The sequence below is a fragment of the Melospiza georgiana genome, chromosome Z (assembly GCF_028018845.1).
Source record: "Melospiza georgiana isolate bMelGeo1 chromosome Z, bMelGeo1.pri, whole genome shotgun sequence".
Classification (NCBI taxonomy): Eukaryota; Metazoa; Chordata; class Aves; order Passeriformes; family Passerellidae; genus Melospiza; species Melospiza georgiana.
The window spans coordinates 33427233-33445673 of NC_080465.1; the positions used below are offsets into that span (position 1 = coordinate 33427233).

At 37.3% G+C, this 18441-nt stretch overlaps 1 protein-coding gene across 1 annotated transcript in view; it reads right to left on the minus strand.

Moving 5' to 3' along the window:
• The window catches only part of CNTLN (centlein), a 193754-nt gene that overhangs the window by 19560 nt on the left and 155753 nt on the right, over window positions 1-18441 (minus strand). Inside the window, 1 exon segment of the mRNA XM_058044544.1 lies at window positions 11275-11365. Within this exon segment, the coding sequence (XP_057900527.1) occupies window positions 11275-11365 (91 nt within the window).

Sequence of the window (18441 nt, forward strand, 5' to 3'; positions counted from 1 at the left end):
TTTCATGAGCAGAGTTAGGACAAATAGCTTGAATGGGCAACTGTACGAAGTCTAGAATATATATAATACTGAGAATACATCTTAATATCAAGTTTAACTCCCAGTAGTTAGCAAGTTATTTATGCTGTTCCTTTTGCTTTAAGATGGTTGTTATGGCAAATGAAAGCTACAAAAAGATGAGCTCATTAGGAAAAGTCAAGGGCAGGCAAGGAAGAATGTACACATGTATATTTCATTAAGCCAATAAAAATGATATATAAACCACCGCAATGTCAGAAACAATTTAAGGCTTCTCAGGGTTGAACTACACTGAAAATTTCATGAGCATCGATCAGGATTATTTTGTGGCACAATCTATAGACACTTTACAATTGATTTATTTTCCTTTCCCTGGTTTGATAGACTTCTGTGTAACCCCTGTGAAGTAAATGCTATTGGATATTTAACAAGAAGGAAGACTTGTTTTTCTATCCATCTACACTTCCTTTTAGACCAAGTAATTGTTTACTTAGGGACATCAGCAGCTGATGAAAAGGTGAGACACTTTTTATTAACTCATAGGAAATTCACTTTAGTTTTAGCAGAGTTTCAGGATTTTTGACTTCAAAATACAGAGCATAAAGAGGGGCATATTTATTTTGATTTATGTATGTGGCATTTCACACACTATCAAAAATATTGTGCAGCAAAGAACCACACACAAGAACAATGAGTCACTATTGTTTTTCCAGTTGGCAGGTTTCAGAAGAATAGACCTTAAAAGTTAACAGCCATTACTTGTCACGGTCAAAAAAACTTTTAAAAAGTTTTGAAGGACTAGGAAGTGAAGGAATGAGTCATTGGTGTTGGAATTTATTGCTGGATAATATAAAAATTATGTTATGACATGTTTGCATCTCACTTTATGAATTATATAAATATATACATTTTAAAACCATGTTCTATATTTGTGTGCTTTTTTCCTTGGAACTGTTTGTAAGAGACAAGTTCTTAACTACTAAAAAGTGCTTCTAAGTTTGTCTCCCTCTTGGATAGTTTTCCCATCCTTATCTTAGCACCTGCATAAACTTCTAATTCTTTGATCACAGATTCGAGCCAATCTCTAGTCCTCTAGGTCAGGGATCTCATGTACAACCTGCCAGCACAGGAGATTGCAACAACACAGCATGGCAGGAGAATTAAAATGTAGGAAAAGCAGCGTGGGTGCCCCAGCGTGGAAAGAGGAACTCCACAGGCTGTCATATCTTATTATGATCTGAGGTCCATGTGGCGCTGGAAAACACAGCTCTGGTTTTTATGTCTGTCTTGGAGTATGACTGGCTCATTCCACACCTCTACATGGACACAGTAGTCCTGTTGCCAAATTTCAGGTTTTGGATGTAAGACATAAGCACTACTAGACCTTCTGCTACTTTACATCTATGTATTGGCTTTAATCAGTGAGTTTAAATATTAATTACTAGCCAGATACTGATGCTAGTACAGTTCCAGATGCTGCTGCCATGTGCCAGTCTCCATCACACAAGCTAAAATCTTGCTCATCACAGTAATTTGTGGAAAATGGTGGCAAAATTAGGCTTTGGTTTGTTTATGTCACCAACAAAGAACATCCCCACTTAGAAGTCATAACTAAGAATGTGTTTTGGAGGCCACTGAAAAGTTGTTACAAAAAAAACTTTGCATAAACAGGAAGCTGGAAGACCTAATCCAGGTAATGATGGCTATAAAAATTATAGTCTTAACATTATACTGTACTACGCTTGTTGGAGGAAAATGATTTTTTTTTTGTATGAACTGAGCAGTCTCTGATACTTTATGTATCTCTGACAAAATATAGGATCATATTCCAAGGTAGTACAAGCATCAAAATTAACAGTATGTGGTTAAGGACAAAGCTAAAAATTAATCATTAGGGTTTCCAAAAGAACAAGGGACATACATGTATTCCTTGCAATAACAAGAAATACTGTGATTTTTTTTTTAAAGGGAGTTACGTGAAAGACTCAGCCCAGCTCCTGCAGATGGCCTTTGTGTCATAGCAAATGACAAGGAACTTGACAAGTACAAAATAGGAGGGATCCTGCCCTTTTATTGCTCTGCTAGACACAAGACTTCTGAAGACACATAAATTCTAAGAATAAGAAAAATGGAAAACTTAAAATTATTTCTTCAAAATCACCACAAAATGGAATGTTTTGAGACATTTCCTCTGTAGAATACACAGTGGGTGCAGATTGGAGAGGGCAGGAAGGAGACCCTGACAGGCATCTGATGTTTGCATTGCAGCATCATTCTTCGTTCTTCATCCTTCTCACACAGTCAGCTCTGAAGCAAGAGGATATTTAATACCCTCCAGAGGACTTCTAGTGTGCTTAAAATTCAGCACACACTCAGGTCACATCCTCATCTGGATTGCACCATTGCAAATCTTTCATATTAATGAACATTGAAATATCCCTCTTAAATAGAAGGCATATATTCAACTCTCAGCAAACCACATATGTCAGTCAGTAGGTAAGACAGATTCACAGGAAACCAGACAGAAACTTAGCCCACACTGAGTCAAGACAGAGTTTGCACTCTGCCTTGAAGTCTCAATTTAAATTTTTAAATTGTCACTATATCAAGTGCCTGCTAAGTTTCTGTCATAATGCCAGGATAAATTCTGAATCAGACCTCACAGACGACTTACAAATCCTCTTTGCATAGCACCTTAAAGAGATACTATTTTGGGAGAGGTTAATACCATGAAAACTCCTTATCCAGTTAGTTCCATGCAGAATGAAGCTTTGTAATGGAACTTAGCCACTTCCTGAACCCTACTTGGCTCCATAGTGTGTACTTCAGAGCCATCCAGTGTTAGATACGAGGTCATTTACCTAAAAAAAGAATCTGATGCTTTAATACTTCACTTTCTAAGTTACCTCTCCCAGTTTATAGCACATATGTTCAATACACCCTAATGAAAAATCTTGTAGAAACATTAGTTTTTAAATTCAATTGCAAAATTGAACATGATAAACATAGAAAAGGAAGAGGATCACAATGATCTGAGAAATTCTGTGTCCTGAAAAAATAAAAGATCCTTTGACTCCTATTTCTCTTAGTGGCAGCTCATATCAGTTGCAAGCAACATGCTCCCTGTTCGTTCATTTTTTGGAGGAGAAGTCTGGAGGAGAAGTATTATCTGGAGGGAATGGCTGTGTCCATATTAGAAGGCTGAGAACAGTGGCTGTGGCCACTTCTTTCCATAGAAAGCCCCACTAAAAACTTCCTCTGAAGGAGAGAATTTTATTGGCAAAATATTTAAAGAATTATCACTGCTTATTTTCTCTTTGAACTGACACACCGTGGATTCTCTTCCATGAGGAAGGGACCATGTTACTTCATTTTGCTGTCTTTAAAGATCGTGATCTTCAGACAGTGTTGAACTGATGTACTAGATTTTTTAACGAGCTCTAGCTCAGACTAACACTTCACAGGCATTCTTATCAAATATAGATTGCTTCTAAAATAATAAATGAATGCAACAATAGCCACAACAATGACATACAAACATTCATTAACTTACAGCCATGGTATCATAACTGTGAAGGCTTGGAAAATCACATTGGAAGCAGAGCATGAGCAAAGAGAGAGCAAGGAATCAAAGCAGAGCTAAGAGAGAAGCAGCCTGATGGGCTGAAGTGGGAAGTGAAACCTGCTCTGCAGGAAAAGCAAGAGGAAGTGTCTCAGCCCAGGCTGAGCTATACCCCAGGGATTCTTGCCTCCAGTCCTGTCTCCTGCTGGCTTTCCTGGGCTGATGCTGGGCGTGAGCCAACACTTCAGTTGCCTGATGATTGCAGGCTGTCACTCAATGCATGGCTGCCAGCAGCCTGCTCACACAGCTCTTGGATCCAGGCCCCGGAGCAGACTCTGCTCCTGGAGAAGCACATTTCAGGGCCCAGGGAGCCAAAGGGTGAGCCCAGCTCACACAGTATCTGTGTCAGAACATCAAACTGTCCTGTTCTAAACACACCAGTTCCCGTGCCAGCTGGCAGCCTCACAGGCTTCTTAGGCCTGGGTAAACATGCATGAAAACAGAGAAATGGACAAGACAAATTCCTGTCTTGAGCCAGATGCTCAAGGGTTGGCAGTACAGAGAACACAAAATTGTACTCCCCAAATCAGAAAATTTCTGATATATGTGATATTCTGCTAGTACAACAACTGATTACCTTTTTCATGTATTACTTTTCTTCAAAAGTTAAAAATTCTAATTTGAAAAACAAGCTCAGAATCAGCAGCTTCATTCCATGAACATCTCAAATTAAATTTAATAGAGATAGTGATTTACATAAATAAGCATTCAACCAACCATTCACCCAAGCTTTTCTGGAAGGTCAACATTATTCTCCAATTTGCATTCTTAAAAGGTAGATCATTAAAGAAATCAATATTTTTAGTATAAAATAATTACATTTTCAACTGACACCTTCAAACCTTGATTTTCACATGGATAAGCTGCAGTTAGAGCTCCTGTTGGCTACAGTTATTTCTGATATGTGGTTATCAATAGAAGAAAAAATCCTTATAGAACAATGGCTAGTCCCTTGAAAAAAACCAGTTTCAAATGCAGAGTTGTAGCTAAGAGGGTAAATGCAGTCTGTGCATGTATAACTAAAGAAAGATCAAAGAGAATTAGGAAATAGTACTTTTTCAATAATTATCATCACATACTGAGGTTATTACTTGACAGATATTTTTAAAAGTTTTTCTGCTGAATAAGCAATGTGCAATGATACATCAAAGATGCATTTTAAGGCTTGAGGTCCACTGATGCTCTTTGTCCCCACATGTACACCATGACTCATAAGTTCTGACTAGCTCAAAGCCTTCATTACCAGTGTGGAGGGATGTTTTTTTTTTTGACACTCATAAATACCAGGCTTTGAAACTGAATCTAGAAAATGTCAATGGGAAATCTTGAGCTGTGAGAATTCTTGATCATAGAGCTACTGTGGTGGGTTTTCTATCACATAATTTCTTCAGCCCAGGTTGAGTACTGTTTTTAAATACAAATTTAAGTCGTTTATGCTAAAAGTTCTGTTTTCCTCCACAACAAACAATCATGAAAGAAATCTGTCATCCCTCAAAATGAAAGATTTGTTGAATTACAGATAGTGTTTTGTGATTCCTTTAACAAGGTAGATTTCCCATACCAGAAAAATGTCAAATCTGCAATAGGTTCAATAGGTCAGAGTCACTTAAACCTCTACTTTAAACTGTCTGATAGATATTTCCAAGTAGGCTCTTAATCTCATAAGCTTATTCTTTCACAAAGACAGGAGCCTTACATTTCCCCAACCTGTTAAATGTTCTGTAAAGTAACCCTCACAGAATGCTGGACTTATATGTAGCTGAGCAAGATGTGAGTACTTGTTCTCTTATATCAGAAAGCTTGCAATCTTCACCTAAAAACCAAGATACTCAGTAAATATCCTCAAAGAACTGGGGCCTTTGCATACCTGGCTCTGGACCCATTTGGAGTTATATTCCCTACAAATATTAGTTACATATCAATTTTAAATCACATAGAGCAATCCGATGGTGATGCACAAACTGTGTACAATGGCACACAACTATGGAAATTAGCTTTTGTTTTCCTTGTTCTGATGTTTGGCCTGGAGTGTAGCTAGATATTAATTCAGTAGTAGAAGTGAAACAGAAAAGAGAAATAACCTAGCTGAAGGTGTGACAGAGTAAAAAATTCAGACCTTCCTTCCTCCATAGCTTTTCTGCAATCCTGAAGACAAAAGCCAAAAACTTAACACAGCCAGCAACACAAATTAATTAATTTCTAAGTATGCAATTATAGAAGAAGTCAAGAAGTGTCCTCAGCTCTCTCAATCACTTACTATGCTACAAGATATTTCAAATAGTTACACACTGCAAATTCTCAAATCACAAATTTGAGGAAACCTCACAAATAGATCCTTACTCTATGTACGGGGACATGGACACTACAGAGAAAAAATAATTGTTCAGTGAAATTTCTTTCTTTCAAGAATACAAAAAATGAGATATTACCTGGTGGCTATATGAATGCTTTGAGACATTTTAAATCTCTCCCTTAACTCCTCCTGTTAGAGCTTACACTTACACTTCAGTCTCGTTTAGAATACCTAGCCTTGGAAGTTGCAAACCATTCAGACAATGAGGAAGTCCAGAGGCACATGGGGAGATACACACAGTGCCTTCTCTAACAAAGAATCCTCATACAGAAGAAAAGGCATCTCATTTGTATGAGATCTGCATTTAGGAAGACTCATATCTTTATTCCTGTCAAGGTAAATTAGGATTTGTGTGGGTTAAACAGATGGCACTATAGAAATGTACTGTGAGAAGTGACTATTGCCAGATACTTTGACTTTAATTTTCACATTTTAGAGTACAAAATCATAGAATGGTTTGGGTTGGAAGGGACCTTAAAGATCATCATTCCAACCTCCTGCCATGTGCAGGGACATCTTCCACAGGTTGCTCAGAGCCTCATCCAGCCTGGCCTTGAACAATTCCAGGGATGTGGAATTGTGTTCATCCACAACTTCCCTGGGCAACCTGTGCCAGTACCTCACCATCCTCACAGTAAAGGACTTCCTCCTAGTATCTAACCTTTACACATTCTCCTTCAGCTTTAAGCCATTCCCCTTTGTCCTACTACTACAGCATAGCCTTTCTCTCCAGCCTCCTTGTTGGCCCCCTTCAGGCACTGGAAGGCTGCTCTAAGGTTTCCCCAGAGCCTCCTCTTCTCCACATCTAATCACCTCAATTTGGTCGTTCTTTACAGGAAAGGTGCTCCAGCCCCCAGATTATCTTTGCAGCTCTCAGTTATGCCCCTGTCCCCTCAGCAGGTTTAGGGGAATGTTGTTTAATTCACTCTGGGCAATGTGGCAAATTTTAAAATACCAACAAAGTAAGTAAGGCACTTCATAAACTTGAACTTAGCAAACTTACAATTAGCCAACTTCAACCCATCCAAACACAACAAGGCACTTCCTGAGGCATTGACTGGAATTTTTTAGTCTGGTTTAGAATATGTTTTGAGAAAAAATAGGAGAAGAAAGAGGGAAAGAAAGAGAAAGAAAGGATAATGGTAGAAAAACATCACCACCTGTGGATCCATCAATGAAACTTCAATGTTGCAATTTTGATGTCCATTGGTCAAAGTGATGGCCAGTCTTCATTGATCTGCGGTAGGGGAAGACCACAAACTACAAATTTCAGTGGGTTAATATACACTCAAGTTCAGGTGGAACACCCAGGTACTTTCCCTGGGGTGGGGACTTTCACACTGTCTAATGCAATGCTGTGAATCATATTGTAAAACTGTGGATTATGCCCATTCCTCTGCTGGAAGGCCCCAGAAATTACTCTGGGGACATTCTGGGGGTCTCTGATAGTTTACAGCACCTTCTCTCACATCAGTGTAATAGAGTCATTTACACTCCATCAGAAGGGATGACAGTACTAGAATTAAAAGCTTTATCCCACCTTGCAGGATCTGCTTATCAGCCTCCTCCCTTATCTAGCTGAAATCCCAGCTTCTTGCTAAGCAAAGGTTGATTTGTCGTGGTCCTCTGGTGCTCACACCCCCTGCACACAGGTTGCTTCTTGAGCACTGACAGCAAAGCACCCAGATTGTTTGAGACATTAACCATTCTTGTTTCAGTGTCTCACACCCTCCTGTGGACCTGCTAGTGCGCAATAAAGATTTTTGGAAGTGCTAAACATTTAAACAAGTTCGAACCACCGTACAACCTTGTGTATTTCATATTTAATGAACGTATGCATAAACACACACACACACATGCTCTCATGTTTCTATATAGATACATATATAGATACATATATATACGTGTTTCTATATACATACAAATTTTTTATTTATGTATGAATATAAAAGGTGCATTGTTTCAGGGCCTCACCCTTGTGTCACAGTACGTAAGGACCGTAAAGAGCCCATTAATTTCACATGCACAGATGTCAGCTCTGCTGCCCGAGGGACGGGCCTGCCTGACACAGCATCGGGGCCGCGGCAGGGACCAAAGCACTGAGCTCATTTTTTGGAAGAGTTTGCCATCTAGGGGCCATATCAGGCAGCACCGGGAGAGGAAAACACCTTAACAAAACAAAAAACAGATTAAGTGGATTTTCTGGATGTCCGTAGGCATATTTAGTTCTAAAGAGGACTGCCTTTAATATCTTTAATGTTTAGCTTTGTTAGCAGTAACATCTGAAAGTGTTGAGCTTTTCCCCAAATCAGAATCAGTTCTTCACTCAGTGTAATGAGCTTGGTTATAGTAAAAAGAAATTTAAAAAATATTCATAAAATATAAACAAAATAATTAATCTTAATCTTTTTATTGCAATAAAGATCTTTTCAGAGGCCATCTCCTGCTCTGCTGGTGCAAGAAAGTAGTAAAAACAAGTATGATCATCGCAGACAGAATTCAACATTTGTGTCAGCAAAAGGCAAAAATTTATTTTCTTTGAAGTATCATCCTTTTTGTTGTCCTTACAAATATCTATCAATCTACATGAATTTTTATTTCTGAAAAATGTTGACTGATATTGCTGGCTGGGGGTTTATGCACAAATCACAAACGGGATGGGACTGCTGAGGAACGTGCCTTGAGCTGTTTTGTTTTTCAGCATCAGTCTCATTACATGATTATGACAATGGGAAGATGCCATCAGCTCACATCCCAGGCAGCAGACCAAGAACTTAATGTTACAACACACTTTATAAGTTTTTTGACCAATCACACAAAGCAAAAGCACATTGACAGTTGTTCTATCCAACCACTGTAAGCACACGTACCTTTGGTTAAAACAATGCCTGCTTGTTGTGAATACATTACCTGCTTGTAAGCCTTAAAACACAATGCAAGAGCTCCATTATTAAGCTTAAAACTTCCTAATATCTTGCTAGATAAACTTTTCTGTAGCTTAGGGAGTTATTCTAGACAGGGGTTAATACACAGACCATTGTTCTATTTGTCATTGCTTTTCTACTTTGTTAATAATTTTTCTGCTGATCTATCTCATGGCTACTGCTTAGCTCCAGTAACATTTCTGCTGTCTCTGAGGCCTGCCTTTTGCAGCTTTCCCCAAACCCTCTGATTTTGTGGATTCCCACAGACTGGTATTTCAATTTTAATTTGTTTATGTCAAAATAGAGAAGAAAATAATGTTGGAATGAAAATATCATCTTAATCTTTAAAGGCATTTTAATGGTATTTGGCAAACTTTCCAGCAAAGTTTTAAGAAAGACAGCAATGTTATAGTTTCAGGAGCATTTGTGCATAAATCTTTCTCTAGGTGGATTTAAGGATTTCATTTTGCTCTCTCTTTTCAGATGAAGTAGACAGTAATTTGGTTATGCCGTGCTCTTGCTTACTCTGGCATCAAGAGATGTCTTTTTGTACCCAGTTGCCCAGGAGATACAGAAAATTTCAAGTGTAGTAAAGCAAGATATTTGAGAAAAACACAGAAGTCTGGAAAATTCCCTCTATTTGAGGCATATTTTCTACATGAATTAGCTGATGCTCCCTGCATTTTCACTATGACAAAAGATCAAGTGTTAAAGATCAGCACCAAGATCAGACTTGCAACAATGGGTGTTTGGCAATGTGGATATGAAGACAGTGGGGAAAATTTTCAGAGATCTTTGGCTTCCTGAAGCTCTTTTCACTAAACTGCAATACATATTTTGACAAAATTAAGTTCAAATACATCTTGCTGGAATTACTGAACAAAATTAGAGCACAATTTCCACGTCTGGATGGATTTATCTTCCCTAATTTTTGTTGTCATTGTTTTATTGGCATTGGAGCCTATGTAAATGTTTAGCTCATGTAAAACCTGAGGCAAACAGTTCCAACAGTTCCATTTCATTTGCGTGTGGGTGGCATCCTTTTGCTTACTTGAATGTATCACCAAACAATTTGATATGATGGCCCTTATTTCTTGGATTGATCAACCATTCCTAAAGCTGTGGCAGTTTTTCATACAGGGACAGTTCCCAGTCTTAATTTACCGGTGTGGGTGGAGTATGTTTGCAGGATTTTCTCTAATTCCAATAAAAATTCCCTCAAGCCCCTGTGTTCACCAGGCTCAACTGAGCAAAAGTTTAGAGATGTCTTCCTTGTGTCAGAGACCCCAAATAGCAAACTCCATAAATTAGAAGATACATGATGACATCCTAGGAAAACACCGGACTGACATGCAGAAAACCTCTGTTTCATGCTTGATTTAAGTGAACTTAGTCCAAATAGATCTTTATTATGATTCCCCACACAATACAGGTCAGATAATGATATCTGTTGTAAAACAAATTGACATCCATAAATGAGACATACATAACGGCTGAACATTATTAACACATGAACTCAGAAACTTGTGTCTTTTTTTTTTCTAAAAGACACAAGGTAGGTTCATCCAGAGGAATTCAAACACTAATATCAAAAATCTGAAGCAGCAGCAATTATTCGTCACTAGTGCCATAGAAATCTTGGTGGAAATAACTGGCTAAAACTGAACACTACTTCCCCAAGGCAAGAAAGAGCTTGCAGCTACTTGCCAGCTGAGAAATAACTGGATCTACTAGTGAAAAAAACCGTAATAGAAAAAACTTTATTTTATTGCATTTTTAAAATGCATTGCACACATTTTGCTCCAGTATGCTCAGAGGTAAGTACAGTTTTTCCTGTATTACTCCACACAGAATACTTCTATTCTATAATAATTCATTTTTTCTAACATAAAAGCATATAGTTTTATGTAGCATATATCATAAAGTTGCGCTTTACAAAGAAGCTAAAATGAATTAGTTCCTTTGTAAATCCTACTTCTACTGTTCTGATTAGTACAATCAGGTGTTACTTAGCTGCTTTTTGTTCTTTCAAAATTGTACAGATGTGTATTAGTCATAACAAAGACGTCCTCTCTCTACAGAGCCTGCACATGTGTTCACTGCCAATGCATTTAAAGGAAAATAATTTTGAGCTTTGCATTGATTTGCAGCAATTTTTCTCTTCAGGAATCAAATACCACACTGCTTTCTAATAGGAATTTAATTAATTCCTCTTGTTCAACAATTAATTAGTTCATGGTTTCTGTGCATGTATTGAACATGCATATTGACAGTTCTTTATGAGAAGAGGAAAGACATGAGGAAACAGCACACAATTTAGTCACACTTTGCAAATATAAATCTTAGCAATATCATACAGTTCATGAGGGAACTGTACTCTTCTACCAATTTCTTCTTCTCATTTAATTTTTCCAGTACAGCATCCATTAAGTATGAGGCAAAAGGAAACTGAGAAAGAAATGGAATAGGAAAAATGATCATTAAACTTTATTTTTTTCTTGTGAAATACATTTATTAAATATCTTTAAACTATCAGATTTCACTTAGTTCTGACAACTACCACACACACATTTCTGATCTTTAAAGTTCATCTGCCTGGTTAGTGTCTGAAAATTTGCTCTCTATCATAAAAATGATAAAAGAGCAGTGTAAAATGAAAAAAGATAAACTCCTTATTGAACAATTCATGCTTTACTGACCATGTTAATGATGTAAACTGCAGTACCAGCATCCCTGTCATTTATCTTCAATCAGCTGATCAATAAAAGGTTACAGTCACCTCTAGGGCATGCAGAAATGGTAGTGTATGAGTGTAAGTTCACTACTCTCAGGAGGATGAGACAGAACTACCAGTATAATTCTCAATGCTATAGCAAGTTGCCTTAGACTCGCACACAAAACCTTGTAAATAATTAAACAACAACAACAAACAACAACAAAAAAAAAAAAAACCCAAAACCAAGAACAAAACCCCAAAACAAAACAAACAAAACCACAAGAAAATCTCTCAAAGCAAAGTAAAATCCCAAACCTCCAACTGCATTAATAGGAATATGACACAAATGTCTGCTTCTCTAAAACACGATACCAAAATTTGTGGTGACGTATCTACAGAGAAAAATTAAAAACTTCTCTGATATAAAAGATGCATTTGCACAAGCAATGCCTTCAAAGGAGATTTGGTATATTTTTCAGTGTCATCACTTTAATGCTTAAAGAGGTTTTCTTTCAAAGTCTTGGTATATCAGTGCACTGTTTGCTGGGAAGCATTTTTAGAGGTGATGCAGAAGAGTGATCATGGCAGCTCCATCCCGAGGGGCCAGTGCTGTGCCAGAGGAGAACAGGACAGTTTCCCTACACTGTTGAAAAGACTCTATCAGCTTCACAGAACTCTGTCAGCTTCCTGAACACTTGGTGAGACAGTGGTAAGTGAGGGGTCAGTACCACACCAAAAGTAACAGCTCATTCAGGAGGAGAGATAATTTTACATGATAAAGCCACCAGAAATGAATAAGGTAAAATATCGTAGCTGGTGAAACAAGCTGCTGGCCAATCATAATTTTCTGCTTTTCACAACTTTAGTTCAACACTTTTCCATCTAGATCTCCTGTCTAGTTCCACACTTCAGTATTGCTGCTCTAGTTTCATTTTTTCACTTCTCTATGCCATCTGAAAGAGAAAATTGTACTCCAGATAGAGTAGTGCTCGTTTCCTAAATAGACATGAATTGAAAATTATAAAAGAAACAAATAAAAACCCCAGATGTACAGCACATCAAATACAAAATGTAACATTTGAACTGATATACAGACACAAATCTATATACTGATACTTTTAATTGCTAACAAGTCAGAAAAAACATCTAAAAAAGGAAAATCTTGTTAATAGAAGGCATGTACTGTGAAGAGATAAAATAGCACCCTAAGTGCTACTCAACAGTCACTTTATAGTTATAGAGAAAGGACAACAATATGTATTATTTCCTTTTTCTACAGGGAAGGGGATTTTCAAGGGCTGGTGCTTGCTGGCCAGACATGTCTCCATCTGTCATAAATAACTTATGTGTATAGTAAGACATTTCTAGAAGACATCTTCACCTGCCAGCTTTCTCCTGTGTGCTATTGTGATGACTTTTTGGGGAATAGAGGGCTTAAATTCACTGACCACAAATCTATTCACTTTAATATAAAACATAATCTTCTCTGAAATTCTGTGACACTTGCTACTATGCTTTAAAAACAGCGACTCCAGCATCCTGTTCACTCTAATTTCTCTCCCTTTTTTTCTAGGTATGTTTAGGACAAGAACACTGTGTCATTATCTCAAAGTCTCTAATTCTTCTTGACTACATCAACTTCTGATACATTTCAACTCCTTAATGCCATGCCTGAGATGAATGGCTTTTTATTGATGTCTCTGGCTTGTGTCATTCTAAGTACATTTTACTTGCTGCTCACTACTCTCTGTGGCTCCCATGTCATAGCAAAGTGATCTTTCAGGAACTCTTGCCATTCAAGTGATTCTTTTAAATCAAGAGGATTTGAAAGTGGAACATTATGTCATTCTTTCAATATTTGTTGGTTTCAGAGAAAGTGCTGTATGTTTCTCTCTGGTTTTCTTTTCTTGCAGACACCCAGAACTGGATGATCTCTACAGTCTTAATCTTTAATAGAAGCTTGTCAGATTTACTTTTAATGATGGCTCTGTAACTATCCTCGGAAACCTCCCTTTGCATTTCTCCCCAGATCTTCGCAACCATTGAAGTAATCTCTACTCTAAAGCATTCATCCCAGCTTCAAAACCTGCCATATGTGCTTGGGGAAGGCTTTGCAAGTTCAGGGAGTGCTAAGCGCACGCCTAAGGAGTGAAAGCTTGTTTTTACCACTGATCATGAGATATTTTAGTACAGAATGATACTTCTTTCAGATTTTTTACAATTATCTGTGCCACAACCCACTTAACATTAATTGTGGTGATCCTCAATCTGTACATTACGGTAGGCTTTAACAGAAGTAGTATTTAATTGATCTGTAAGATTTCACAACATCTGAATGTGCAAACTACATCTGGAATAGAAGAATTTTATTTATTTGCCTTCCCAGATTGACAAATTTGCTTATTTTGGAGATCCTTTCTGTAGAAAAACAAGCTAGTAATATTTATTGACCTTAAACCACATGACTGAGTCTCTGTCAGCACAAGCGCATTAATATACACCAGTCTGCCAGGAAAGTACTATAATGAATGGAAGGCAATGTTTTTGTTCTAATGAGACACAGAATCTCCATTTGCAGAGTGTAGCATTACTTCGGCTTCTGTTTCACAAACTCTAAAATGTATTAGCATAAATATAAAAGTATTTAGGTTTTGGAATATACAAATTAGTGGTTACAACTATTTTATACCTTCCCATATGGATCATCAGTACAATACATTTTTCCCAACAAAATACTATTCAAACACACTGCAGAGCTGCCTTAGATTGAATTAAGTGAACAACAAAAAATAATATGAAATAAAACTAGAACTAATAACTAAAACATCCTAAAATAACTAAAATAAAGTCAAAATTTTAAAAAAAGAGAGAGAAATGCTTCACTTTATTGTTGTTGTCTTACTCTTTGCTCTTATTCTGCTTCATGGTGGCTGCATATACATCATTATATAAATACATATGTGCCTTTTATCCTGAGTGATCAAGCCAATTTCTCCTAGTTTTCAGTTTAGGATGAGTGATATAATAGAGGTATTCTGTTTTTTTCATCTGATAAAACATAGATTTATGCCATAATGCATTGTCAGTGCACAAGACTAGGCTCTTATTCTCATAATGAGAAGAAAATCATGACCTGGTATCGGTGTTACTGGTGCCCAGAATGTGGTTCAGACTGGTGCTGCTTTTTGAGGTGCAGGCACTTGAAACCCCTGGTGATGGTGTCAGTGGTGATTGTGCACAGGTGTTTGTACAAGGGTGAATCCTCGTTTCTGGATCTGAGCTGTTTGAACAGCACACACAGACTGCAGAGAGACTAATGAAAGCAGAGCAGGCAAGTTACAAGCCAAGAAATTTGAAAGGAAACAACTGTGGCCATTAGTGTCCTTCCCAGATGACAGCAACAGCAATATGCCCTTAGAAGCCAGTGCAAATCCTAAAAAGGTATTGGGGAAAATCCTTACTGATGATTAGTGAATATATTGTTCTAAACCCTATTATAGAGATCTGTTTCACAAAGAGTGCCAACAGAATAGAGGAAAAGGGACCTTTCTAGAGGTTTTCACTATTGGAATATGACTTTCAGACCCATAATGAAGTCATGTGAGGAAAGATTTTATTAGGCAGCATTGTTAGTGCGATATGTCATATCCCAAGGAGTGTATGAAGAGGGAGGAAAGGCAAGTGCTGCTGTAAAAACTTAGGCAGATGATTTGTATTTTATTAAAAAATAATTCTTGGAGACTTCAGGCAGTAATGTGGACTACTGGGTTACCATGCTGTACTCACACACAAAATTATTAACAGATTTTTCTGAGACCGTGTGCCTTACAATAAGTCACAGTAAATGAAAGACAAGGGTAGTATAAGAAATCATGTTTAAGTTACATGAGAAGAAGTCATCCTCTTGGCTTAGCCATAAGTTTCCTATGATGGGAAAAAGCTAGAAGGATTGCTTTTGTTTGAGTTTTAGGGGGAGTGTTTATGATTATAAGAAGAGAGTGCTACTATAAAAAGCCCGGCTCAATTAATAAGACATACACACTCAGATGTGAGGGATAAAGGGGGTAAAAGCCTCATCACTTGCCTTGCAGGATGTAAATACACATGCATGTTGAGATAACCATACTTTTTCCTCCCTAAATAATATAAACCACTAAAAGCTTAAACATCTATAACTTGAGACTCCTCCAAAGTCCAACCAGTTCTGTATAATTCGTCTGATGCCTCTACCCATGTGCAGGTATCAGGTATTTTTGTGCAGTCGTGTGAAAACTCTCCGCATACAGCTTCGTCACAGGCCAGAGAACCTTTTACTTTTATCCCAGTGTCAGTTATTGAGACGATTTATTTTTATTCTTTCATTCTTTTGTGAGAACAATCTAGAGTGTTACTGTATAAATACAGAGACAATAGAAAAAAAAACTTCTTGGCCATTCAACATGTAGATTTAGACAAGAAGTAATTTTTACCAGCTCTGCAGAGTGAAATATGACTGCATTTTCCTATTATATGATTCTTGTTTACATAATAACATCACTATGCAGAGATGTCTCTTTCAAATCATAAGCCTCTTAGTAGTAGTTTGATTTCTTGACATAGCAGTTGATAAAACAAGGACACAGACTGGTATCTGTGAGTTTCAGGAACACAAGAGTATTTGTCACTAAAATATTAATAATCTTGTAAAGCTGACAGATATGAGACTTTTCCAAGTCATAAGAGTATGGAAAATAAAGGTACAGATGAAGTGAAAACAGATTTGTGGCATCCTTTATCATCACACTTAGGGGAACCTATAAAATGATAGTAAAAAGCAAGCAGTACTTCACTCAGTCCCCCCCAAAATTCTAGTGCAGCAGTAAAATGGTGTATGTCAGTAATAAAAATAAAATGTCTATGACATTTTAAATGTTATCGTACTGTCACAGTAGAATAAAATTAGCTTGAAGAATGATCTAAAGGGATATGATGCCGTTCATTATGTATAACAGCAATAGCAGCAGTTTCCCAGTGTTCATAAAGGTTTCTCCATTAAATTTACCTCCAGTCAATAATTAGGAGTCCACAAATAAACCTAGGCAATTAAATCAATACTGCTGGGCAATTATGTTTCAAAGTCCTGGCTCAATGGCACAAAAAGACACTATATCAAACTGCAATATTAAGTGATCTGATGCAATTTTCCACTGAACGTTTACTCAGAAAAACAGAAAAGGGCAATCCTGCATCTTTGTTCAAGATGCAAATGGCTAGCACAGTTTGCCAACATGTAACACTTAGCAGGCAGTCGGTTATGAGCAAAACCCTGCAGAAAGCTTACATTTCACCATGGGCTTTATTAGTTTGCTGATCAGAAATATTACCAAATCTTACTAGAAGAAACCACAACCAAACTCTGCAGGATGTGAGTAAAGCATTTTAAAGGGCACAGAGCAGTTCCATGAGCCGCTCTCAAATACAGATGAAGAAATCTTAACTGTTTCCATCTACATGCCTTAGCATGGACAGAAATGAAAAGCAGAGCTGGCTGCTCCCCAAAACCACTATAATCCTCTTGCAATTCTAAAAATGGTCTGCTTGCCAAAAATTACTTTTACCCTCAGTGTTTCTTCTGAGGAACCCCACAAGATGGAGCAAAAATCACAGAAAATCGCTATTAACTTGTACACAAATGTATGTGGCTAAGAACAATGAGGTCTTCTATCCTTATATAACATTTGCAATCTTAATATACCTGGTTTCATTCAACAATTCCTTCACTCTCCATCCCCTGCTTTTTGCTGTCTGTCTATAGCAGGTGAAGAAAAGTGATAAAATTCTGCTTAATATTTTTTAGCAATTTACCAAATAACAATGAAAAACAGAACAAGAAGCCTTCATTGTATTTTGGAGCCCATAATATGAACAGGATATTGAAGTTTATATATATTTTTTTAAATTCTTAAAATGGAGGCAATTAAGTGAATCTAAATAACTGTGCTTTTAATGCTGAGTTTCACGTAGCATTATGAGGTTTAATTAAAATGCCAGTTTTTTTGACAAAGCCAGTAAAAGCACACTGATATTTCTATTTCCTCTGCTGCAGCAATTAAGCAGTCTTCATGGTAGTAAGTTTCGATAATGAAAGGAAAAGCTGTCATTTTTTAAAAATCTGGTCACAGGATACAATCTCAACACAAAAGTTACTGATGGCTAAATACATAAATCTGATGTGTGTGTTTCTTTAAAATGGCTTTCAAAATATTTTTAATCGTTCACATTCTTAACTGATACCAACTACATCACTAATGGACCCATGCTAGTGAAATATGCATTATGCACTGGATTTACAAATCAGGTGTTATTTCTTTCCAGACATCAACTGCCCGTCATTTAAATAAAAGAGAAAACTAAAAATGTAGCAGAAAAGTTTTAAGAGTCAGGGTATGTTGTCAGTGATGTCCAAACAAAAGCTGACTATGGGTAGAAAAGCTGGGCTCTCACCTGCCAATAAACTGCCCTTGATCACTTACAAGAGGGGAGCATCCCAGCAGACTCTGTGTGTATTAAAAAAAAAGACTTGAAAGAGAAGAAAAAGTATCACACAGGTCACAGCAGCAGTCTCAATGGACCCCTCAGGGATTTCTGCTAGTCTCAGACTTGTCATCCTCTATGCAGCTTTCCTCTCTGCCCAGAAAATGTCGATAGGAAAATGTTTGAGGGGCCTCTGGTGGAAATTTTTTCATTCTTTCTGCATTGACAGGATGCCAAATCAATATTTACTTCCCACTAACAAGCTGCTCGAGGTCTCAGTAGAAAATATTGTAGA